The sequence below is a fragment of the Sycon ciliatum genome, chromosome 9 (genome assembly GCF_964019385.1).
Source record: "Sycon ciliatum chromosome 9, ocSycCili1.1, whole genome shotgun sequence".
Taxonomy (NCBI): domain Eukaryota; kingdom Metazoa; phylum Porifera; class Calcarea; order Leucosolenida; family Sycettidae; genus Sycon; species Sycon ciliatum.
Genome location: NC_088651.1, coordinates 10,582,678 through 10,609,647, shown reverse-complemented (window position 1 = coordinate 10,609,647; position 26,970 = coordinate 10,582,678). Strand labels below are relative to the sequence as shown.

Sequence of the window (26,970 nt, the reverse complement as noted above, 5' to 3'; positions counted from 1 at the left end):
TACGCACAAACAGACAGACACACCAACAGATACGTGCAGAGACACACAGACAGACACACGGACAGACAGACAGACAGACAGACAGACAGACAGACAGACAGACAGACAGACAGACAGACAGACAGACAGACAGACAGACAGATAGACAGACAGACAGACAGACAGACAGACAGACAGACAAACAGACAGACATACCGACAGACAGAGAGACAGAGAGACAGACAGAAAGACAGACAGACAGACAGACAGACAGACAGACAGACAGACAGACAGACAGACAGACAGACAGACAGACAGACAGACAGACAGACAGACAGACAGACAGACAGACAGACAGACAGACAGACAGAGAAACAAACAGACAGACATACCGACAGACAGACAGACCGACAGACACACGCCCAATCAAGCACCTTCTACAGATGTAGTGTTAATGGTATCAGTGACTGAGAAAGCATCACCACTAGTACCAGCTGCAGCGCGGAATGACTGTGGAACGACTCGCCCGGGGCAGCTAATGGCAAACCCAATGTTCTCAGTTACACTGGTCAGTGGCTGTCCCTCCTCGACTTCCAGCGACGTGACGAGTCTCTCCATTGTACGAGCAATGCTGTACACACCATACCACACAAACAAAGAACTGGTGATCAGCATGGTTTCAACCACTAATATTTTTTAATGTGCTGTCTAGCACTAGGGGCTTAACGTGGTGTAAGTCACTCTTTCAAAAGTCTTTTAAGTTCTATTATATATGTACTATTGGACTCGGATGGAGAGCCAATGAATAATTTATATAAAAGAAACCAAGGACCAAGGAACTACAAGTTATGCCAAGTTGGAAGGCTGTTGGAGGGCGCATCCAAGATGTGCTAGAGCTGTTAGCCAGTTAGTTGTAGAACGTCAGTACCGTCGGTCAGTGTCATGCAATGTTATCACATGAGCTGATTGTCTAGTAACTGGTGGTGTCAGTGGACATTATAGCGTAACTTGTAGTTCCTTGATCCTTTTCCTTTTCTATAAATAGATGTACTGGGCATGGATATGAGGGTTGCAACCAAGGAAACATAGCGTGGTGCTGCACCCCCCCCCCCCCTCCCCCACCCGACTCTTCAAGTTTTGGTCGCCCCTTCAACATTGTTATAGGCATACCTGTGCTGCTTGCAATCTCCCTCACTGTTCTCTGATGATTAGTTTAGAAACTGTCGAGAACTGCCATTCACAAATGTTTAAAATGCATATGAATTTAGTGTTCACGTCTTACTTGAATTTCCTATAGTTTCAGTCTGCAACTCCGTCGTCTTTCTCCTTTTCTAACTCAGTATTTCCAATATCTGACAGTGCTGCTCTCACTTCTAGCTAGGTGCAAGCACCCTCCGCCAGACGAAAAAGTACATTCTTATTTCTCTAAAAACTCTCAAATTCCTTTCTCCTTCGCGTTTACTTTCATGCTGCAGTTTATTTATTTATTTTCCTTTCTTTCTACCTCATGGTATACGCGCTCCATGCGCCACCATCTTTGTTTCCATGGCACCACAGTGCACCTGCACAGCTCAGGCCCAAATGGGTCTGGGTGAGCTGCGTCGTGATTTATTTGGCCTCTCCAAGTACGTGTACAACATACGCTTGCTTCCGAGCACCGCCGTTTTCGGAGCGTACTCATTGCGAGTCTGACTTCTTTCTCCGGTGTTTGGGTCTCCTTGGTATTGGTTTTTCTTCTTCTTGACTGAACTTGCAGTTACTAGTTGATGAATGGACAATGGTGGTTTGTGTGTAGTAGTGTAAGCGTGTGCATGGTTGCAAAGGTCTTCTATAATCAAAACGATAAGATTTGACATAAAACATGAAACGTCTCTGAGTAACAACAAACGAGCCCTTCCTCTCCTTTGCGTACCCCTGCGTACCTACAACTCTGGATAGAAGGCCAGGACATGGGATTGGTAAGGGCCGTGACGAGGGCACGGGATGGGGGCAGGGACAGGGGCATGGGATGGGAGCATGAGATGGGGGCAGGAGACAGACAGGGGATAGGGGTATGGGATGGGGCAGGGGAGGCGCAGGGGATGGGGCAGGCAGGGAGGGGCAAGGGGGGGGGGGGGGCTGCATTCGACCCAATACTAACGTTGCAGCCGGTGCGGACTCAATCTCTGTTGGTGGTGCATCAAGAATGTTGTCCACCGAGAGTCCAGAACGGAACCAGCAATCTGTGGACAGACGCACAGACAGATGGACGTACAGACAGATGGACGTACAGACAGGTGGACGTAAAAACAGACGGACGCACAGACGAAGACAGAAAAACATGCATACATGCACAGATGCAGAGTTGTGTTCATATCAAACGATACTCTGACTTCGATGGATTAACAACTTCGCGTCTACTCAGAAGAACGAAACACAACCACACTCTCGTCCAAATCCCCCAAAGGCCATGCACATTAGTTTTACTGGCAAATCACAATCAATCCACAGATACATTTAATTATTGCTGTACTGGCATCATCTCACCTCTCTCCCCAGGGTCTGATTGAAGTCTTCATCACTGCTGGTGGCCAGAATTAGATTGGACAATGCGGTGGCCGCAAAGTCGATATCGGCTTCGGATAGCGACGAGGCGTTCTTCGTCAGGTTGTCAATGGTTTCTGTTGTCATGACGAGGACCGTTGGCTCACTGGTGTTGAATACAATCTGTAGACACCGAGGAAGACAAGAATAATAGGTTAGCTGCACCGGTGCATTCTGTTCGGCAATGAGGACCATGCTCCATACAACCACCTGTTTACTGCTACGAATGTCATGTGTACCCACACCATATCACACACAAACTGTATGAATGTCATGTGACAGTGTACCCACACCATATCACACACAAACTGTATGAATGTCATGTGACAGTGTACCCACACCATATCACACACAAACTGTATGAATGTCATGTGACAGTGTACCCACACCATATCATACACAAACTGTATGAAAAGGCACTGAAACTACTGGACCAATCAAAAACTGCTTTCGCCCTGTTGTGAAACTGCAAAACAAACCTGCAGCACAGGGATTGGAACCAGAGACCTCCACCAAAACCATAAGGAGTGAGACAGCAATACTCGCTAGTTACCGCTGACATCATAATGACGTCATGATGATATCGTGACCGCCAGTTTTACGTATGGAGGAGCGTGGCTTGAGCGGGGCCTATTTGAGTAGCGGCTCTGCTCCATTGTGCCCCCCCCCCCCCCCCCCCGAATCTCCACATTCATCCTCAGTCAATAACAGATACGAACCTATCGCACAATGGTGTAGTCTGCCCCCCCCCCCCCCCAAACAGCACAACCGCCTGAACATGATTGTGTAGGGTCACACCTGCGTACTGAACAGTACAGTGCGGATCCTAGTGAACACACAGCGATTACCCAATGCAATCCATATCAGCAATGCCCCAATGGGGCTAGTTTTACTCACGGATGAAATCATCTGTAGTTCTCTAGTGTTGGCTGAAGCGAATGGACAGTCACTGGTATTAGCCATGGCCCATGTAGACATGAACACGTTTGGACGACTGGTTCGGGGGACTGGACACGCACATACGCCTGGCAAACTGTGTTGCCTCATTCTCCACCACGATACCACATGCTTGCACACTTGTCGTTCCCCGAACTGTCTCTGGCCAGATTACACTGCCCCGGAGATCAGTAGTGACGTCAGCTGGGCATACATCTAAAGTAAGAGAAGGGAACAGAGAGAGAGAGAGAGAGAGAGAGAGAGAGAGAGAGAGAGAGAGAGAGAGAGAGAGAGAGAGAGAGAGAGAGAGAGAGAGAGAGAGAGAGAGAGAGAGAGAGAGAGAGAGAGAGAGAGAGAGAGAGAGAGAGAGAGAGAGAGAGAGAGAGAGAGAGAGAGAGAGAGAGAGAGAGAGAGAGAGAGAGAGAGAGAGAGAGAGAGAGAGAGAGAGAGAGAGAGAGAGAGAGAGAGAGAGAGAGAGAGAGAGAGAGAGAGAGAGAGAGAGAGAGAAAGAGAGAGAGAGAGAGAGAGAGAGAGAGAAAGAGAGAGAGAGAGAAAGAGAGAGAGAGAGAGAGAGAGAGAGAGAGAGAAAGAGAGAGGGAGAGAGGGGAGAGAGAGAGAGAGAAAGAGAAGGGAAGAGAGAGAGGGAGAGAGAGAGAGAGAGAGAGAGAGAGAGAGAGAGAGAAAGAGAGGAAAGAGAGAGAGAGAGTGAGAGTGAGAGAGAGGGAGAGAGAGTGAGAGATACAGTCAAACTCGTGAACCTCGGGTACTCATCTCACATACACTGATATACCATCACTCACCATATCTGAGCACAGACACTGAAGTAGCATCAAGTGTAGCAGGCGAGCTTCGTCCAGCCTGAATTTCTGTGACAAGATACAGGCGTAGGCGGTTAGCGAAAGATCCATTCCCTGACAATGCTGATACGGAACTGCTGGATATCCGCACATCCATTTCCACAAAGACCGGGTTCTGCAGTGTAACTCCATTTGTTCTGGAGAGGAAGGGGACACAAATCAACAGAACAAAATTAAATTTGACTGATCGTCCATACGTTGCAACTCAGGGGCGGATCCAGGAGGGGTTCCAGGGGTTCCGCGGAGCCCCCCCCCCCAAATTTCGTAAATGTACTGCTGGCAACCATAGGCTTGTCCACATACATGTATCAGCTATTCAGTTTTGACTATACTGGAATCCCCCGTAGAGATCACTGGATCCGCCGCTGCAACTGGTATTGGTGAAGGGAAGAGCTTTTGACTGGTGCCAAGCACCTCGTATGCGGAGGTATTTAGTGACCCGGCGCCTTTTCTAATGCCTAAAACTGGGTGATGCCATATTACAGAGGTCTGGCTATACATGTACAGTCCGTATCGCCTATAAGATTGGCGGCTATAGTAATATACCGGATATAGTGATCAATTTCTCAAATTCATTTTCATTTGCCATAACTAAGTATACACAGTTATCGCGTATAGTAATAATCATCTATAGTAATATTTCGCCTATAATGATCAAATTCATATTTCAAAAGACCTTTATTACATTATTTTTTCATCGGTTATAGTGATTGATATAAAATCAAGCGCTGTCAGAGGAGAACAGGGTGCTACTTTTTCGTGAATGACTTGTGCAGTGAGTGTTGTTTGGTGAGTTTTGCTCGTACAAGTTGCCAAAATATGCCTCCATCATGAGGAAATGCTGATTTTGTGTGTCAGGAGCTACAGCCAGCTACATGACATTGTGCATGTATGTAGTGCGTATGTGCACGGCGCGCTGAGTCGTTTGACACCCCACTCGCATACATTGCATGCAGTATCGGTCATAGTAATATGGGCCGCGATCAGCTAAAACATGTCTTTGGGGTTTCATAAAAAAAGTTGGGAAATGACGAAATGAAAAAAATGTTTTTTTGGAGCGCTTTCACCCTGCACTTCATTCATGATTCATGATGTGTCGATCATCTTCTCAAATTTTGTTCAAACACTTGTTTGGCGTTCTACTTCAAGTAGCTGGCGAGCAAACACTGACAATGTCGCATCTAGTGATACTAGAGCAGCTCGCAGGGCCAGACGATCGCTGTGCATGGCCCAGGTTTGTTCAGGTGTCTGCAAGTCCGTGGCGGCGGGTCTGCAGAGCGACGCTGACAATTAATTTTTGTTGGGATCTCATTGATGTTGATGTCGACAGCGAAGCTGAATCGTCCCCGTCGTCTCCAGTAGCGAAGAGGCACAAGTTGTGGGCTAGTACATAATCATTTAGGCGGCGAACCGGCTGCCTTACGACGTTACTTGCGCTCAGCTCTCATGAGGCGTCTGACGCAGTCTCGGAAACGGAGGCGACGATCGAAAGTGTCACTGCCAGAATTGAAAGAGTATGCAAGTGCAACGCCGCCCAGCGCATCGTGTTGCTTTCCAGGAAGAACTTGGGCCATGCCTTTGAACTGATGTTGTTGACATGCTCAAGTCGGTGTCAACATCTTTAGTTCCGTTGTATTGTGCTCCGCCACAAAAGCCACTAAGTAATAGTTTGTCTCTTTGTGTCAGACTGTGCGAAAACTGTCATTTTCTATTTCAAAGTACATATTTTGAAAGCGGTGTTTGGGGCACTTGTAGACTACTTTTCTGCCCTGTATCACCTTCAAGAGGTCAAGTAAGGTCCCAAGAACTGTTTCTGGAGGAAAACAAAATTTGAAAATTTTCACCCTAAGACATGTTTTAGGTGGTTGTGGCCCATATATCGCTTATAGTGATAAAATGTTCAAAATCAAACACCAACGCTATAGGCGATACTGACTGTATAGGGGGAATTGCATGCCATTGTGGATACTCATACATGTACATAACACAAACCGTGTCGCACTAAACCATCAGTGACAACTTACCTGAACTGTATAACTTGTGCAGATGGCAACTCAACAGACACGGACGGTATTGCCTGCAGCAGTTGTTCAAGCTGTACACATAGCAATAAGAGAGAGAGAGAGAGAGAGAGAGAGAGAGAGAGAGAGATTGGAAGATATCTCTTGCAGGGAACACGATAACGGTCGGACATCGGACATTTTCTGACCATTTTTCAAATCCGGCGCTTTTTTACTTGAACTGACAATCTGTCCGACCGAAATAATTGAATAGCGTCGCTGGGAAAGAAAACGACTGAGGATAGTGGCACTCTGCCTGGGAAGAAGTCTCAAGAAGTTAGAGCAGCAACCTGTGACAAGACGATTTTACAGCATGGTAGGGAGCTGTCCACTTCAGCGTAGCTCCAGTTTGAACGTAGCAAATGATCGAGAAGGAGTTTTCATTCTTTTGAAATAAAAAATTCTCGCTTCCTGGTGAAGCTAGGAACTATTCCGCGACGCGCTTGTATGATCCGAAAAATTGAAAACGTTCATGTTCCAGGGGAAACGAGGTGTCCGAAATGTGCCAGCTTGCGATATGCCTCTATCGAAAGAACCCAATCAAGTACTGTAAATCAACAAATTTTGGCCGATGAGAAACTTTGGCCGATCTCGAAATGAAACTTTTGGCTGTCATTTAACTTTGGCCGATTTGGGTTTTCAAAAAAGAAATCGATTGGTATTTGTTGCCCTCACATGCAGCGATGGCTCAATAATGCATCATTTGCCTCTATGACACATTTTGGCCTGCGATTTACTTTGGCCGGTTGGTACCCAGCGGCGAAATCAGCGAAATTAAATCGCCAGCGAAAATTAGTTGATTTACAGTACGCTCCTGTCGCACAGGCGCTGTGCAAGACCGATGAAGCAACAGCATCGAAAGTTAGTCTTAAAAATTCAACGTCACGTAGAATCTACCTCCTGTGCAAATAGCACAGTCATCACGTATGCAAAGATGGGATCCTTCAGCCAACTCGAGTACTCGTAGTGATATGGTGTCGAACTTGGAGCTGGCAACAAGAACGGGCGAGCAGGTGCCCACTTAGTCTTTGCCTTTTGCTGACTTCATAAAAATTACGTTGTCGCAGAAAAACCAGCTCAAATTCGATATGTGCAGAAACACTGCACGCTCACAGTCACACAGTCCCAGTTACTGTGTTTGCTGCACAATGCACAGAGATTTGAATCAGAGTTGCAGCTATACCAGTGATCTGTGTGATGGGACTTGTAGCACCGCACTGTAATACTAATTACATACCAAGAGCATTTACTCGTGGTAGCATGTGCATGTGCAGTGTTTTCGTGTACGTGTATGAAGGTGGGGAAAACTAAGAGTCCCAGACGTGTACTTGTACAAGTATCACAAAATCTGCTAAATCACAGTGTCCGGCCATGTCCGACCGTTTCCAGGAGTGGCAGGACACTGTCTCAGAGCAATTTCGAAATCTTATCGTGTTCCCTGCTCTTGTAATGGTGTATTGCCACGCAGGACTGGAGAAGGATGTGAGGTGAATATTTCTGCAACTATGCACTGTAAACTAACACACACGCGTGACGGGGGGGGGGAATCAGTTTGGTGTGCGCCTGTGAACTAATGCAGAAAGTAGCGTTAGTGTAGATGCATGGTAGAACTATACAGCAAAGCTGGTCTTACCGTCCGTTGTACGTCAGCAGCCACACTGCTGCTTGACACTCCGCTGTAGTTGCCAGAAATCTTGAAGTCACTGGAATCTGAGAAATAGGAGTACGGAAGTTTCAAGGTCAAATGTATGCAACACATGATATGTGGAGTTGCTAATGCGCACACGTTTTTTCATATCCTTCAGGCACTGACCCTAGTTGAAGTCCACCACAACTGAGGTGCAAAGCTGGCATGCTGAACTAGTTGCCATTACATCATTGTCTTGCGTATCAATGTACTTGAAGCCTCTTGTAAGGGGAAAATCCCACCATGAATCGTAAGTAGAAAATGTCCACACTTTTTTCACAGTCAATATTTGGATCAAAAACTACACGTCTATGTGAGAGAAAAGCACCCGAGAAAGTGCTCTAAAGAGCAAGTGTTCGATGATATGGCTACGTTCCCAGACATGTGAGATGACAGTAGATGATAGATGCCACGTCACTTGGGCAAGGTAGGGCTACAGCTTGTCAGCTGGACAGAGTCTTGTTCCAACTCTTTATGAGTAACTATATACACAGCCATTGACAGGCTTTGCAGGTGATTTGGCCCAGTATCAGCGAGAATCGACCTTCGGGTGAAAATCATTTTTTTCAGAAAAAGTCATTTTCTGCAACGGCAAAAAACTCTTGCTTCGCGCTCTGCACATTCAAACAAAAAATTAGTTCATCGCAACAATGAATGCTTTTGATCGTCCCAGTAGCAGGAGAGTTCGCTCACGATGGCCAGCTAGCTGCCGTCCGGCCCTGCCAGAAGTCATTGGATTTCCTAGGCAGAAATCGTCGCGTCTGATAGAGAACGACGACAGTTTCCAGAAGATGTTTTTGTCGACGCGCAATTCCTATTTAGCGACGAGAATTTCAACTTGATTTAGGCGCTTCGCCAAAGCTCTCTGCTGGCAAAAGTACTTTCTGACATCTGAAAATCCTTGTAGGGCCCTTCTGAATTTAGTACAGCTCCGCTCAGGAGAAATACTCAACGAGGAGAAACTAGTGAGGCGACGGCAACAGAGGTAGATGAACTGAAACGCCCTGGATCAACTCGAGTCAGGACGAAAGAGCGCTTCCGCTAGTGACATGATCTGAATTTTCCCAGGCTCCCCACACTGGACTCCGTGGTGAACACCAAACCCCTTGGACGGGGCAAGAGCTGAACATTGATTGATGAGCTACGAACTCTCTGCGCTCAGTGCTGGAATCATGGCGCACTGACGCGCATGCAGCCAGTTCCCACAGAGCTCAAATTTCACAGAGGTGCAGCAGTCATAGTGATGGACCACCTCTAAATCTTGTATGAGATGAAGTGTGGGGTGTTAGAATGTTGTGCCTGTGTCGTATTCCCTGTGGGATGCACAGACTGGGACTCCAGGTGTAGTTGTAGCCACCTTCCCTCCTGTTCTGGACTTCTGTGGATTTTCAGCAGACTTGGGATGGCGTTCAAACAGTTTTCATTGGTATGCAGTGATGAGGATCAAGGCCATCCATGCTCTATGCCAGAGGTTGCCCAAGAGTTGTTTTACAACAAAAACTGGATGGATGATTTATTACACTGTCAATTTTTCATTTATTTCACTGTAACACATAGTATTCCGATGTGGAAAACACTGTGATAAATTGTCGTATTTCCTGATATGTACCTATGCTTGTTTGAGAAGCTTCTGGGTCATCAATATTGCTTTGTTCGGTCTAATACTTTGCCATGTGATCACTAGATACCTATAGATGACAATAGCAGAAAAAAGTCATTTTGTGAAAAATCACCCTAAGGTCCATTTCCGCAGATACTGGGCCATTTGTCTCTCGCTTTGTTTGACTTGCATTGTCTTAGGCCACACTTTGTTTCTTCTATGTTTCTCGTCGGCAAATTTTAACAGAAGGTATGCGGGCGGGCGGAAAAAACAAAAGCCATGAAAAATACGTAGAAAGGAAAAGGACATAAGGATACGAGTTAAGAGTAACTCTCCATCACTGTAACTGGATACTATATACAGTCAGAAAGTGCAATAACTAGGCACACAACTGACAAGAGTACTGAGACATTCATGAAAAAAAACAAGAACAATTTCTACTGAAAACTGTATACATTTTGTATGTGTGATTTATACAAGACACTGCGAGTACTACATACTCATTGTGCAATCATGTACTAGTAGTCTCATATACATGCCAAAGAATATGGTTGCACTACATTATCACATCAGCCCACGAATATCAGGAAAACTGCGAGAGTGTAAAGTTTCATTACGAGATGGTCAAGAGAACATGCATTTATTTGCTATCGCATCAACAAACGCTTTCCCACTCGTCACTTTTGGTTTGTTATTTCAACGTTCTTGTGCCCGCTTATCAAACTCTTGTCTCCACGCTGCTCATCTTTTCCTCCTCGCCATGCGTCTATTGCTTGGACATTCTGCCCACGACATCGTTCCACAGACACCAGTTGGCACGGAACTCATCCGACTTACGATATTCCTGGGACCCGCGAGGCTCAGGCAGTGAACGATTAAAACTTCGTTACGGCAGCCTTCATCGCAGAGAATGGACGGTGAGCGCTCCTTTGCTGCTGTGGACCAGTGTGGTGCAAACGTTTACGATTTTGATTGACACATCTAGTTACTACAGCATGTGCAGCCTACATACATGTACTGTGACAAGTCTGAACTTATTTTTTTCTTTTAAAATTTCTAAAAACCTACGCGGGCGGTGACGAGAAACATAGAAAAAACAAAGTGTGGCCTTAGAGGGTAACAAGCACCCAAACCTGAGATGATAGGAGACACCTTTCCCTTACAGCTACTTGGCAAACCATAGCAGTTACCTACATAATTCTTAGAAGGTGTTCTAATGGGAGTAGTATACTTACCAAGTACATCAAGTTCTACATCGGAGTGGGATCCCTGCAGGTTGGCTATATTGGTGGCGATACACCGGTATAGTCCACGATGGCAGTCTTGCATCGAGCCTATTACCAGAGTTGTTGTGCTGCTGCTGTCGTCCATTACCGTGTACGGACACGATGGGTTGTACGCTGCACATCCATCTGCAGCCTGCGATAATGTCATGGTGATGTCATCATTGCTCAGCTTGCACCACCGCGGTGTAGCCTGCGGGTATCCTCGGTAGCTACATGTTAGCCTGACTTCGGTGCTGGCAAAGACATTGCGCAATGTGGCCGGTAGAGGATCAACAGCAGCTGGCACTGCACACACGAGAACAGACGTAGAACAAAGGAACACTGATTTGTGCTGTAAAGTCTGTCTATATAAAACTGGCGCTCTACATTTTCGTGTCTTGCTGGTAAAGGGGTACGCATACTGGTAGTGCAAACAACTAGTTGAACATCCCGCATTGGTTGACGAGTGCAATTCTTCCTTGCCATAGTCAGGGCCAGAAAAATCAAAGATTACGGAACTAGAAATTCCAGCACATTCTTCAAAACTTTGATTAGGACAGATATACCATGGCATATACCGGTATATGCAGCAGACCATCCCTAACCCAAAGTTTCGAATTTGAAGTGGGGTTTGAGCCTTATTTGGCCAAGATCGACCTTTCAAAAGCCAGCCGGACCATTCTATCGGGATCAACTGTAGACAACACACCCACACCCACACGCACGCACACACACGCACACACACACGCACACACACACACGCACACACATGCGTACATACACACTCACACACACTCACACACACACACACACACACACACACACACACACACACACACAGAGACATGCGTACATACACACTCACACACACACACACTCACATACTCACGGTAGCAAGTCGTTCCGTTTCCAGTGGTCCCGTTGAAGCATTCACAGCGGACTCCACCGGCAGTATTGACACATCTCGCTCTGGTTGGCACATCACAATCGTGTGCACCCGTCACACACTCATTGATGTCCACACAGCCACTGTAACGATCTCCACTAAAACCAGACTGGCATGTGCAGTCAAAACTACCTATAGTGTTCAGGCAGTTGGAGTTGGGTGGACACACACTCACACCTGCTCGACTACATTCGTCTTCATCTGTACAGCGCATTTCCGTGTTGATAGTGGTGGATACATAGCCAACATCGCAGACACACTGGAATTGGTCAACGCCGTCGCGGCACATGGAGTTAGCAGTGCAGCTGACGCCAATGCAGTTGTCAATGTCTGGAACAGAGTACAAAACAGATATACGAGTAAAATGATCAACAGGCAAATATTCCTATACACAATGCACACCATGATATGAATACTGTTGCATACATGCCGACAGACTGACAGGCAGAAAGAAAGACAGACAGACGGACGCACACTCTCTCTATCTACAATTCCCCCCCCCCCCCCCCCAACACACACAACTTATCACGAATGCACATAGAAATCAGCTGCTCAGTGCATTGATGCGTCCACCGCAAATTATCATCTACTGATTTCCCATGAAATTTTCTACCAGCTAACAACTTTCTGACTTACCCACTTCACAATCCTGGCCTGTAAAACCAGATTGGCATTGACATTGGTATGCATCCACCATATCCATACAGACGGCATTATTGAGACAAGGCATTCCAAGACAGTCATCCACATTGACCTCACAGTGCACACCCGTAAAGCCAGGTAAGCACTCACAAGTGTAGCTGTTTACACTGACACTGCCACCACCACCACCGCCGCCGTCCTGGGGAATCCCCTCCGGAACGCACACACCACTGTTAAGGCATCTGGGCATAGTCAGTGCAGGATCCGTACACGAGTTGTTTACATTCTCACACAGCACACCAAAGTAGTCCAAAGAACACGTGCATGCAAACCCGTCCGTCAGCTCCACACACGACTGGTTGTTTTGACATGGTTCACTGGAACACTCTAGTATGTCGGTGTTGCACAGCATGCCACTAAAACCCGGGAAGCAGTCACAGGAGAATGCGTTGACGGCATCGTTACATGAACCATTCACACAGGGCGTGGACGCACACTCTTTGATGTCAACCGCACAAGTCAGACCCGTAAAGCCTGGAGTGCACGAACAGGTAAAGCCATCGACGTTGTCGTTACACGTGCCATTCACACAAGGCATGGAGAGACATTCGTTGATATTGACCTCACACAGCACACCTGTATAGCCTGCACTACATACACACTGGTAGCTGTTGACCTGGTCTACACACGTACCCTGCACACACGGATCAGACTCACACTCCTCAACATTGATCTCACACGTCAAACCAGTGAAGCCGCCATTGCAGACACACACGTATCCGTTAATGCCGTCCACACAAGTTCCGTTGTCACAAGGCGAGGAGAGACACTCGACGATGTCAGTTTGGCATTGCAGTCCAGTAAAACCGGGAATGCAGTCACAGCGATACGCATTGACCAAGTCCGTGCATGTTGCATTGTTCACACACGGCGCGGACGTGCAATGATCAATGTCAACCTCACATTGAAGTCCGGTGAATCCTGGCTCACACTCGCACCGATATGCGTTAACGAGGTCCACGCATGTAGCATTATTCTGACACGGAGCACTCCTACACTCCTCCACATTGACTTCACAGATTACACCCGTAAAGCCTGCTACACACGTGCATTCAAACCCATTCACCGTGTCTACACATGAGCCGTTATTGCCACACATCACGCCCAGACAGTCATCCACATTTTGCTCACAGAACAGGCCAGAAAATCCCGGAGCACAGGTGCATGCGTAGGAATCGACACCGTCCGTACACGTTGCTTGGTTCAGACATGGATTCCCGGAGCAATCGTTAATATCATTGCTACAGAGTGTGCCGTTGTAACCTGGATGACACTGGCATTGGAAAGCGTTGATTTCATCCACACATGTGGCATTGTTCTGGCAAGGTTTTGGTGCACATTCATTGATATCGACATCACACATAGTGCTAGTGTAACCAGCATTGCACAGGCATTTAAAGCCGGCGATTTCATCCACACATGTTCCATTGTTCTGACAAGGAGCCGACAGACATTCATCAATCTTCACACTACACTCTGGTCCTGTATATCCCGCAAAGCAAGTACATTGGAATCCACCATGAGTGTTGTCACAATTACCACCCAATCCTGAGCAGTTGTGAGCACCAGTTTGACATTCATCATTATCACTCTCACAACGTACACCCGAGAAGCCAGTCAAGCAGCTGCATGTGAATCCTGCAGTCTGATCGATGCAGGTACCATACACGCATGGACTTGAAGTACATTCATCAATATCAACATCACAGATTGGCCCCGTATAGCCGGGGAAGCACATGCATTCAAATCCACCGTCCAGGTTGATACAGACGCTGGTGGGGTTCGTGCAATTGTGCGTACCAAGCAGACATTCGTGAAGGTCGTTTTCACACTGAAGTCCAGTGTACCCACTGAAACACTCGCATGCATAGCCAGCAATCTGATCTCTGCAAGAGCCATTGAAGCATGGCTCAGACAAACATTCGTCAATCTCAACATCACAGAGTTGGCTGGTGAAGCCGCTGATACAATCGCATGTGTAGCCTGCGACCTGGTCCCGACATGAGCCATTAAAGCACGGTTCGGAGGAACATTCGTCAATCTCAATGTCGCAGTGTGCACTGGTGAATCCGGCCGTGCAATCGCATACATAGCCTGCGACCTGATCCTGACATGATCCATCGAAGCATGGCTCAGATGCACATTCGTCAATCTCAATGTCACAGATTGGCCCTGTATAGCCAGGAATGCACATGCATTCAAATCCGCCGTCCAGGTTGATACAGATGCTGGTGTGGTTTGTGCAATTGTGCGTACCGAGCAGACATTCGTGAAGGTCGTTTTCACACTGAAGTCCCGTGTACCCACTGAAACACTCGCATGCATAGCCAGCAATCTGATCTCTGCAAGAGCCATTGAAGCATGGCTCAGAGGAACATTCGTCCACGTTTTGCTCACAGAACAGGCCAGAGAATCCCGGAGCACAGGTGCATGCGTAGGAATCGACACCATCCGTACACGTTGCTTGGTTCAGACATGGATTCCCGAAGCAATCGTTAATGTCATTGCTACAGAGTGTTCCGTTGTAACCTGGATGACACTGGCATTGGAAAGCGTTGATTTCATCCACACATGTGGCATTGTTCTGGCAAGGTTTTGGTGCACATTCATTGATATTGACATCACACATAGTGCTAGTGTAACCAGCATTGCACAGGCATTTAAAGCCGGCGATTTCATCCACACATGTTCCATTGTTCTGACAAGGAGCCGACAGACATTCATCAATCGTCACACTACACTCTGGTCCTGTATATCCCGCAAAGCAAGTACATTGGAATCCACCATGAGTGTTGTCACAATTACCACCCAATCCTGAGCAGTTGTGAGCACCAGTTTGACATTCATCATTATCACTCTCACAACGTACACCCGAGAAGCCAGTCAAGCAGCTGCATGTGAATCCTGCAGTCTGATCGATGCAGGTACCATACACGCATGGACTTGAAGTACACTCATCAATATCAACATCACAGATTGGCCCTGTATAGCCGGGAAAGCACATGCATTCAAATCCGCCGTCCAGGTTGATACAGACGCTGGTGTGGTTCGTGCAATTGTGCGTACCGAGCAGACATTCGTGAAGGTCATTTTCACACTGCAGTCCCGTGTACCCACTGAAACACTCGCATGCATAGCCAGCAATCTGATCTCTGCAAGAGCCATTGAAGCATGGCTCAGACGAACATTCGTCAATATCAACATCACAGAGTTGGCTGGTGAAGCCGCTGATACAATCGCATGTGTAGCCTGCGACCTGATCCCGACATGAGCCATTAAAGCACGGTTCGGACGAACATTCGTCAATCTCAATGTCGCAGTGTACATTGGTGAATCCGGCCGTGCAATCGCATACATAGCCTGCGACCTGATCCTGACATGATCCATCGAAGCATGGCTCAGATGCACATTCGTCAATCTCAATGTCACAGATTGGCCCTGTATAGCCAGGAATGCACATGCATTCAAATCCGCCGTCCAGGTTGATGCAGACGCCGGTGTGGTTCGTGCAATTGTGCGTACCGAGCAGACATTCGTGAAGGTCATTTTCACACTGAAGTCCAGTGTACCCACTGAAACACTCGCATGCATAGCCAGAAATCCGATCTCTACAGGAGCCATTAAAGCATGGCTCAGACGAACATTCGTCAATCTCAACATCACAGTGTTGACTGGTGAAGCCAGCAATGCATTCGCACGCATAGCCTGCGATCTGATCTCTACACGAGCCATTGAAGCAGGGTTCGGATGAACATTCGTCAATCTCAATATCGCAATGTGGACTGGTGAATCCGGCCATGCAATTACATGAATAGCCTGCGTCCTGATCTCTACATGAGCCATTGACACACGGTTCGGACGAACATTCGTCAATATCTATGTCACAGTGTGCGCTGGTGAATCCGGCCGTGCAAGTACATGAATAGCCTGAGACCTGATCTCTACAGGTCCCATTGTTGACACACGGCTGCGAGGCACATTCATCTATGCCCACATTGCATGCTAGACCCGTGAAGCCCGGCGAGCACGGACACTCGTAGCCACCCACCGTGTTACTGCAGTGGCTGTTGGTGGCGGGACAGGTGTATAAGCCAAGCACACATTCCTCTATGTCACTCTCACACTGTAATCCAGTGTAGCCGCTGTAGCAATCACAATAGTACCGGTTGACCAGGTCCCGGCAGGAGCCGTTGAAGCAGGGATTTGAGGCGCACTCGTCAATGCCGACCGAACACGACGGGCCAGTGAAGCCGGGCGAACACGGACACTCGTACCCGCCGACAATATTACTGCAGTGGCTGTTGGTGGCGGGACAGGTGTATAATCCCATGGTACACTCATCTATGTCACTCTCACACTGCATTCCAGTGTAGCCGCTGTAGCAATCACACCAGTACCCGTTGACATGGTCCCGGCAAGTGCCATTGAAGCAGGGATTTGAGGCGCACTCGTCAATGCCGACCGAGCACGTTGCACCGGTGTACCCCGGACGGCAGTCACACACATACCCGCCGACAATGTTACGACAATCACTACCAGCGACGAAGCAGGCGTGCATGCCCGTCAAGCACTCATCAAGATCACTCTGGCATCGTGAGCCAGTGTACCCGCTTGAACAGTTGCAGGCGTACCCAGCAACTAGATCCACACAAGAGCCATTGAAACAGGGCATTGACAGGCATTCGTCGATATTGACCTCGCATACCGAGCCTGTGTATCCGGCGAAGCACATGCAGTCGAATCCGCCGTCAAAGTTGACACACTCACTGGCATGGATTGTGCAGTTGTGTGTACCGAGTAGACACTCGTGTATATCGTGATCGCAACGCAAGCCATTGTAGCCACTGATACAGTCGCAAGCGTATCCCGCTATCTGATCCATGCAAGTACCGTTGATACAGGGACTGGAAGAGCATTCGTCAACTTCAATATCACAGATCTGTCCAGTGTACCCCGCCGAGCAAGAACACTGGAATCCCCCGTCGGTGTTGACACAGCTGCTGGTGTTTGTGGAGCAGTTGTTGTGAGTCGGTACTGAGCATTCATCTACGTCATGTTGGCATTGCAGGCCGGTGAAACCAGGCAAACAGTGACACATGTAGCCGCCCACATGGTCAGAGCATGAGCCATTCCATCGGCACGGCCCAGAGAGACATTCGTTCACATCAATATCACACACGACTCCTGTGTAGCCGGCTAAGCAGGCGCACACGAATCCGCCGTTCACGTTGACACAACTGCTGGTACCGTTTGTACAGTTGTCCAGCTGTTGCTCACACTCGTTTACGTCACTCGCGCACCGTGGTCCCGTATAGCCGCTGTAGCAATCACACTCATACTTGGCTACTTGGTCCCGGCAGGAACCGTTGAAGCAAGGACCAGACAGACACTCGTCAATGTCGACATCACAAAGCTGGCCCGTGTATCCGGCAAAACAGGCGCATTCAAATCCACCGTCCGTGTTCACACAGCTGCTAGAGACACTAGTACAGTTATTAGTGGTGTTGCCTAGACTACACTCATTCTCATCCATACATGATACTCCATCACCAGTGTACCCACTCAAGCACTGACACTGGTAACTGCCCACTGAGTCAGTACACATTGCAACCGCTGAGCAATTGTGCAGGTCACGTGTACATTCGTCAATATTCCCACACTCGGCACCGTCACCTTCGTAGCCATGGTTACACATACACAGGAAGTGACCGGCCACGTTTGTGCATGTGGCATCCGACGAGCAGTTGTGCAGGCGTGTGTCGTTACACTCCACGATGTCCTGGCAGAAGCCGCTGGTGCCGTTGCCGAAATAGCCGCGATTGCAGGTACACATGTAACTACCGTCCGTGTCTGCACAGCTGGCATTTCCGTCACACGTATCCACGTCAAGCAAACACTCATTGATGTTTTCACAGATACGACCTGTGCTGGAAGTGCCAGAGCTTGACCCAGAGCTTGATCCAGAGCTGTTCGGATCCGGCTCGGCATACCCGGAGAGACATTGACACGAGTAACTCCCTATTGTGTTTGTACACGTTGCCATGGTATCACAATCATGGCCGCCTGTCGAACACTCATCAATGTCGGAGCAATGTTGACCAGTTCCCGTGTACCCGATCAGGCAAGTGCAGCTGTAGTTACCGATGACTTCCGTACACTGGGCCTTCTGCGAACAGTCATGAGTACCAAGCATACACTCCGGGATGTCAGAACAGACTTGACCGTTGCCAGTGAATCCACTCAAGCAAGTGCAACTGTAGTTACCAATATGTTCCACACACGTGGCATTCTCCGAACAGTCGTGAAGACCCAACGAACATTCAGGAATGTCAACACAAGTTTGCCCATCTCCAAAGAAACCATTCACACATTCACAGCTGTAGTTGCCAATGATTTCCGTACACTTGGCATTCGGCGAACAGTCATGGGTACCTAGCGTGCATTCAGGGATGTCCGAGCACACCCGACCATTGCCACTAAATCCGCTCTGGCAAGTGCAATTGTAGCTGCCAGCAAGTTCAAGGCAAGTGGCATTCTCCGAACAGTCATGGGTACCTAGCGAACATTCAGGAACGTCGTTGCAGATCTGTCCATTTCCAGTGAAGCCATTCAAGCATTTACAACTGTAGTTACCGATGATTTCCGTACACATTGCATTCTGCGAACAGTCATGAGTACCAATTGTACATTCAGGAATATCGGAGCATACTCGTCCATCCCCGGTAAACCCACTCAAGCAAGTACAGGAGTAATTACCCATGGTTTCCGCACACGTGGCATTCACCGAACAGCCATGAGTACCTAACGAACACTCTGGAATATCCATGCAGACTTGGCCATTGCCGGTAAAGCCACTGAGGCATTCACAGCTGTAGTTTCCGATTATTTCCGTACAATGGGCGTTGGCTGAACAGCTGTGTAGACCAAGCGAGCATTCAAGAACATCGGAACAGACACTGCCATTGCCAGTAAAACCACCAATACATTCACATATGTAGGATCCATTTGTGTTGGAGCAGGTAGCTGTGAGCAGTGCACACTGATGTAGACCATCGGTACATTCGTTTTCGTCAAGACATGTCACACCATTACCACGGAAACCATTTAAACATGTGCATTCGTAGTAGCCGACAGTGTTTGTGCAGATAGCGTTGACACTGCAGTTGTTCACTCCTGTACCGTTGCTGTTGCTGCTGTTGAAGGTGGTACTACATTCGTCTATGTCTTGACAGATTGTATGTGTGACTGCCTCGTAGCCAGCAAGACACTGACACAAGAAACCGGGTACGGTGTTCACGCAGACGGCGTTGGCACTGCAGCTACTGCTGTTGCTATTGTCACTGGTAGTAGTGTTGCTGATGTTGCTGCTACTGCTGTTACTGTTGCTGACACACTCGTCAATGTCCAGACAAGCTGTGCCATTACCTGTGGACCATACAAAGAAGAGCATCGAGAAGCCACGTATGATACTTAAGTAGCCAGTTGTCTAAGGTTCTGAGCCTGCATATAGTGCTCTCTGTCCAGTGCAGAGATCCAGTGTATTACAATGATCACACAGCAATGAAGCAAACAAATCTTTTTTTCCGCCGTTACTCGGAGTTTCGTGTGAAACACTCCTCAGGCAGCTTCTGTCTGCAGTCTGATGAGAGCTTCAATGGTGTGTGATCATCGTATGATACTTACGTAAATGGGCAACACTATGCCTTTGCGATGATGTGAACTATCTGTAGCTGCGTGGGCCGCAAGTCCGGAAAAAACCCAAACTAGTTCAAAATGCACGCGCAAGTTGACTCAGAGCGAATTTGGTTCAAGTCTCGTATCTCCGCTCTCCGACCTCGGATCACCTTCGGGTTCTTTCAAGCCGTTAGCTGAGACAATTCTATTGCCAGTAAATCTTTCGATTGTCCGATTTGGTCAAGGGACAGCCGAGTTATGCCAGGTTGCACTTTGAAAAGTATGCACTGTACACTGGTACGGATATATCCGTACTATGGGCCTCAAAGGGCTAAAAGATTGTTATCTACACATAGACCTTTTTTGTTAGACTCACCATAGAATCCGGCTGGACAGACATCACAAACTGTGCCATTGCCGACAAAGCCAACTTGACACGTGCACAGACGAGATCCGTCAGTATCCGTGCAGTTTGCGTGGACGGCACATCCTCCGTTGCTGGCACTCAGCGCAATGCACTCGTTGATGTTAGTACAGTCAGTGATTGGTGTGGATGAGGGGCTGCTGTCTGCACCACATGCAAGCGTATACACACAGACACGCAAGCAAACATACACATGCATACACACATACATATACACATACACACACACACACACACACACTTGTACTTGTTGCTCACTGCCAAAACTGGTCACGTGGGTCTCCCTCCCTCAAAAGGAATCTTGGAAAGATGACTCAATTGGCTATTGAACCGCCCAACGGCCGACACCCCATGAAATCCCCAAAACTCTGGGTGGACTTGAAAATGATCCCACTTATGGGCTCACCACACCTCAGTAAGTGGGTGAGGACAAGGTGCAGAAAAAGGATTGACGGCATCAGGGTATCCGGCCAGGGATCCAACTGCAGTTACCCCTGCGCCCAGTGAAGGTAATACTTGCTACTAGTGTGAGTGGCTAAATCAGAGGGGATCTGACAAAAGCGTCACTAGCATCATTGAATACACAAGAGTTAATCTAGCCAGAAGCAGTCCATGGTTAACATGTATGTATACTTCAAATGGAAAGTATATGAACCCTGTAACCAACAAAGGTGGCAGATACAACAATACACCTTCAAGTAGCCGAGCCTGTTGGCAACATACCCCACACAATCAGGCATAAATGTACCCACCAACCAAACTAGCTGGCACTCACACACACACACACACACACGCACACACACACACACCTGCATGTGCACGCACGTATCTATTATGTGTACACACAGTAAGACTATGTCTGCAGCTGCAGGACAAGTGCTCAACATCCAATTTCGCGGGGGGGGGGGGAGCAATGACACATGTCAACAAACAATGGATCACTCGTAGTGTTTTGCTACTCTGAGTTTCATGCACTGTGTGCAATCATCAGGCAAACAATATTACAATATCATTTTTTGTTGACATACGTACACACACATACACACATACACATTCACAAGCACAACCAAGTCTTGGCCACACACGCACACACACGCACACACACATACAGATACACCGGCGTTAGGCGCATGCACAGGCACTGACACAGTTCTTTGTAAAGTAAATTTGTTTTACTGTCAAATAGTTACGCATACACACGGGGCTGTGCAATACGTACTTTATCAGGACCGACGGAAGCAGCAGGTTTTGTTTTGTCCAGCCATACCATAGCCTTTCATACAGTTTGTGTATGGTTACAGTGGTTTTACATAATTAAAACCTCTTCACCAGGAAACATGCGTTAGTTTTCAACAGGTTGATCCGGTGATGATCTGACCAAGCGGACCGGTTCCAGGGGGCCTGTTCAGAGGTAAGGGGCCATCCGCAAATACTGATAATTATTTGTTTAGGAACGAAAACTAGTCATTTCTCTTCAACCCCCTCCCCAAAAAAATACAAACGGTATCTAGTATCGATAACTAGAAACATGCCTGATGATTGCGAGAGCATGAAACTTCAAGTCGCAGCAAACAAGCCTTGATTGTCCTTGTTGTTCTGTTCTGTATTACGCTCTGCCTCCGCCATGGTGTTGAGCACTGTCAGCACACTGGGTACACCTTCCGGGGTAGTATCGATATTTATATATTTTTTGGATGCGCCCACACTTACAAACTATGCGTCGATAATTTTCGAGGAACGAACAGACGCTCAACCCAGCCCCCCCCCCCCCCCTACACACCTAGTTTTCGTTTCTAAATAATTATCCATATTTACGGATGGCCCCTAAGGTATTGTATGAGTCTCTCTTAAATCCAATGTCAAATGACAGCGATAGCATAGTGCTGGGTTGTCAGAACAGTACTTTTCGCTGCAATGTCGGGACTAGCACTGTACACTGCAATGTCAGGACCAGCTACCCATCCGCTCACCCGTAAATCCCATTGCTTTGTAACTTGCTAATCCGTACCCCTTTTGTGTACGTGCTTTTCTTTTCTTTTTTTCTCTTTTTCCGTGGTTGGTCTCACCCTCTCCTCAATTCAATTGGCTGTCTTGACATGCTACGAGGTGCAGAAATAAATAAATAAATATATAAATACAGTACAATCGACTTGGTTCACAACACGGTGAGGTTCCCGGCACATACGGTTCTCATGTTATTCCCTGCTACTGTAAGTCCACAAATTTTCGGCCCATTCTTATCTTGGCCTCCCACGGCTAAAACCCACTTCGGCCGCATCAAATGTTCAGCCTGTACTGCTGCCGCCTGCATGCCCTCCTGTCGCACTGAGCCGTGCGAAGCAAAATTTAGGCCGCAACAAATTTTCGGCCAAACAAGACCAGGACGAAAATAGCCGAAAATAAATCCGCGCCGAATATTTGTTGACTGACAGTATGTTTTATGCTGGTATTTGCATCATGATGGTCTGTGTCTTGTAAAAAGAACGGAAAAAAGAACATACCTTCATATCCACTGAGACAGGAACACGTAAAGTCACCATCAAAGTTGCTACACTGTGAATTGGGTCCACACGTCTCCAGTATGGACACACATTCATCGATGTCCTGGCAGATGTCACCAGATCCCGTGTAACCGGCGTAGCAGGTACAGTCGAAACCAGGCATGGAGTTTATACACATAGCTATCGATGAACAGTTGTGCGTACCGGCTAGACATTCGTCTAGATCACTAGTAGCTGTAACAAGACACACACAGAGAGAGAGAGAGAGAGAGAGAGAGAGAGAGAGAGAGAGAGAGAGAGAGAGAGAGAGAGAGAGAGAGAGAGAGAGAGAGTGTTTGTGTGTGTGTGTTTGTGTGTGTGCGTGCGTGCGAGTGTGCTAAGGGTGATAAGTGTACCCATCAACCAAACTAGCTAGCCACACACACACATCATGTACGAACACAATCTGGCATTACCATACCCACCAACCAAAGTACCTACACACACCCATACACATTCACACGCACAGGGCTGCCACACTTGGAGGGAGAAAAATCTGACGGGGGTCCGGGGTAGTCCCCCTGTGAAAGGGTTTAGGAAAATGGCTTGCTGTTGGGGCCCCAGACCGCATTTTTAACTGTCCACACACATGCAAGCACGCGTGCATTTCACAGCTACATGGTGTAAGTGCATATAGACACTGGAGCCAACATGGCCGCGACATCATGCGATGTATTGATCTAGGGACTCAGTGAAGTTGGAACCACCATATCATCACACACATCATGCCACCCACTCCAGCAGGGGTTGACAGGAGTTGGAACCAGCATGGCGGACATGAAGACACTCATGCAAGCAGGGTTTGACAGGAGTTGCAGCCAACATGGCTACCCCATATGGTCAAAAACAATTGCACGGGTTCGCATGCAGGGCAGGTTAAGAACCACCTTTCCGCTTCCGTGGAACGCCGCCGTATGATCAGGCGTCAGATGCGGCTCCTGAGCAGTGGGGGAGGATACAGTCAGACTTTGCTTGCCCGCACACATCCGTTTCCCACAAAAATATCCGGATAGGTGAGGGAACCGGATAATCGAACACACATTCTGTATGTAAGCACTACATTATGGTGTAAATCGGTTATTAGATATTTTCTTCCGGATGGCGAGAGATCCGGATAAAAGAGAACCAGATAAGCGAGGTCTGACTGTACATCACATCCACCAATCAGAGGCCAAAGGCCATGAGGTCATGTCTTAGATTTATCACTACAGTCAACTTCGCTAATAACGACTCCGGATATAACGATAATTCGCGAATAATGACAGAATTTCCATGCCCAGAGCAAAGTCCAATTCTACCTGTATAAATATAATGAGACTTCGGGTATACGGACACTTCGCGAATATGGACACTTTCCTGATACCCGAGCGAGTGTCGTTATACGCAAAGTTGACTGTACTCTCTATATCTAGTACACTCCAGCAACCTTACCAGTGTTAGGTACCTCCCCCGTACCTTTTCTAGCTGGCTTGTAGCACTCGCGTACTCACCTTTTGTCTCCTTTTGTTCCATTGGCCTGGGTAGCTACTTGCGCGCCCATAATTGCCATAGCTACCCAGGCCCTTTATCTTGCCGTTCAGACTTGATATCTCTCTTTTTCTCACTCTTCAATAATCACCATGTAGTCGTTTCGTTCGTCTTGGTCTCTTGTCCCGTCTCTAATAAATGTCGTTCCACCAACCTACCTATTCCCGTTGTAATGTTTGGATAATGTGTCCTCAGTCGTCCTTTCTCGTATTCAACATTGGCGCCCGATTATTGATCGACCCACGACCCTGAGATCATCCCATGCCCAGTCGTCCTCAACCGCCATTCGTCTCGTCCATGTCAAACTCGTCTCGTCCATGTCAACCTCGTCTCGTCCAGGTCCATCTCGTCTCGTCTCCAACCTCGTCTCGTCTCCAACCTCTTCTCGTCTATGTCAACCTCGTCTCGTCCATGTCAACCTCGTCTCTTCTATGTCAACTTCGTCTCGTCCAAGTCATGCAGGTCAGCTACTTTCTTTATTTCTCTCTTTCTTTTTCATCCGTCCTTCGTCGTCGAATTTATTTTCAGTTTATTTTATTTTGTGATTTTTGTAGTGTGTGTGTGCGCGCGCGGGTGTCCTTCATTAATATTAGGGGTCCGATCATGGTGAGCCACGCTCTCTTATTTATGCCGTATATTAAAACCCTTTAGAGCCTAAATTATTTCAGGAGAAGCATGAAATTCACAAACTCACATTTTCATCTGACTGTAATTTCGATATCCTTTGGAGTATTCCAACAATCTCGGGCTCTATGGAAAGCTCTCTCCAAGACGAACACAGCCATACCCAGTTCTCAATTGATAGAGTCGTAGGAGTAACGCCGCAGCGCGATCTGAGCGCTCCAATGCCAGACCTGCGAGCGCGGTACTAAATTCTCAGCCATTTCAACAATATCGATCGCAGAACGGTCAATTTTTTTGCAGGAGAGAGCTTCAAAATGCAGCTTGAAAATGACGTATGCCAGTCGTGCACGCGTCGCCAGCGAGTCAGGGAAAATCCCTTGCTGGCGTTTCAAATTTTACGCCGCGCGAGCCGACTCGCCCACGCGAATTTTGTTCGAGTGTCGTAACTCTGCGCTATGACCTCGTATCGTCTTCGGGTTTTTTGGAGCCGACAGCTGAGGCTTTTCTGATACGATTAGACCTTTCGCTTGTTGAATTCGAACAAGGATTGACTGAATGACGAAAGTTTGAAGTCACCTCAGCATGCACTGTACAGTCTGGCGGATATATCCGCCCTATAGGCGTTATAGGGTTAAAGTGTAACTAGGCTGTATTAGCCGTGCAAAATACTAGTCATCAGAATACAATTCAAGTCCCTCGTCGAACTCCAATAGTTATTTTTTGTGCCATGTTTTTGAAGGGGCGTTGGGCCCGTTGTTATTGGCAATGTACACACTATAGTATAAGTAGTACAGGAACGTAGACGGTTGTAATGATCTTTAGTGCATATTTTAGTATACACTTTTGTGAGGCCCGTGCGTTGTGTGTGTTTTTCTTTTTTTCTTCTCTTCTTCCTCGGTCATTGTTTCTCTCTATTTTTCTCATCGTCTTATTATTTCCCGCTAGGCCGCGGTTCTTTTTTCACTCAGGGGAGGTTATGTTAGGTACCTCCTCCCATTCCTTTTCTAGCTGGCTTGCAGCACTCGTGTACTCACCTTTTTGTCTCCTTTTGTTCCGTTGGCCTGGGTAGCTACTTGCGCGCCCATAATTGCCATAGCCACCCAGGCCCTTTATCTTGTCATTCAGACTTGATATCTCTCTTTTTTCTCACTCTTCAATAATCACCATGTAGTCGTTTCGTTCGTCTTGGTCTCTTGTCCCATCTCTAATAAATGTCGTTCCACCAACCTACCTGTTCCCGTTGTAATTTCTGGATAATTTGTCGTCAGTTGTCCTTTCTCGTATCCAACACCAGCAGCTGTCACAGGAACTGTGGCAAGTACGAGTAAAACAAACGCCAATGATGCAACAGCTGCTATTGTGGCACCACAGCGGCGCCCGTAGCTGGGCAGCATTGTTCACGATGGTCTGACAGTCTTGCGTCTCATTGACTGACGGTGTTGCGTCTCATTGACGTTGTTCCTGCCCTTTGTCCACTTGCTCCTCCGATATCCTACACAAACAACATAGGCAAAAATCACTCAATCAGAATCTGCGGGCAGAACTGTTTCGTCCTTTGCGCACTCA

At 47.6% G+C, this 26,970-nt stretch overlaps 2 protein-coding genes across 2 annotated transcripts in view; both read right to left on the bottom strand.

Moving 5' to 3' along the window:
- Positions 1–2,647, bottom strand: part of LOC135824668 (adhesion G-protein coupled receptor G2-like) — a 13,331-nt gene extending 10,684 nt beyond the window's left edge. The window contains exons 1-3 of the mRNA XM_065337387.1: positions 2,506–2,647; positions 2,120–2,201; positions 414–610 (exon numbers count right to left, since the gene is read on the bottom strand). Coding sequence (XP_065193459.1) covers positions 414–597 — 184 coding nt within the window. The 5' untranslated portion in view covers positions 598–610; positions 2,120–2,201; positions 2,506–2,647. The remainder of the gene's footprint in view (positions 1–413; positions 611–2,119; positions 2,202–2,505) is intronic.
- Positions 2,648–3,496: 849 nt separating this feature from the next.
- The window catches only part of LOC135824666 (fibrillin-2-like), a 31,747-nt gene continuing 8,273 nt past the window's right edge, over positions 3,497–26,970 (bottom strand). Inside the window, exons 2-11 of the mRNA XM_065337384.1 lie at positions 26,636–26,896; positions 23,215–23,448; positions 20,666–20,857; positions 12,550–20,040; positions 11,857–12,243; positions 10,938–11,273; positions 8,049–8,125; positions 6,380–6,450; positions 4,299–4,492; positions 3,497–3,714 (exon numbers count right to left, since the gene is read on the bottom strand). Coding sequence (XP_065193456.1) covers positions 3,518–3,714; positions 4,299–4,492; positions 6,380–6,450; positions 8,049–8,125; positions 10,938–11,273; positions 11,857–12,243; positions 12,550–20,040; positions 20,666–20,857; positions 23,215–23,448; positions 26,636–26,798 — 9,342 coding nt within the window. The 5' untranslated portion in view covers positions 26,799–26,896 and the 3' untranslated portion in view covers positions 3,497–3,517. The remainder of the gene's footprint in view (positions 3,715–4,298; positions 4,493–6,379; positions 6,451–8,048; positions 8,126–10,937; positions 11,274–11,856; positions 12,244–12,549; positions 20,041–20,665; positions 20,858–23,214; positions 23,449–26,635; positions 26,897–26,970) is intronic.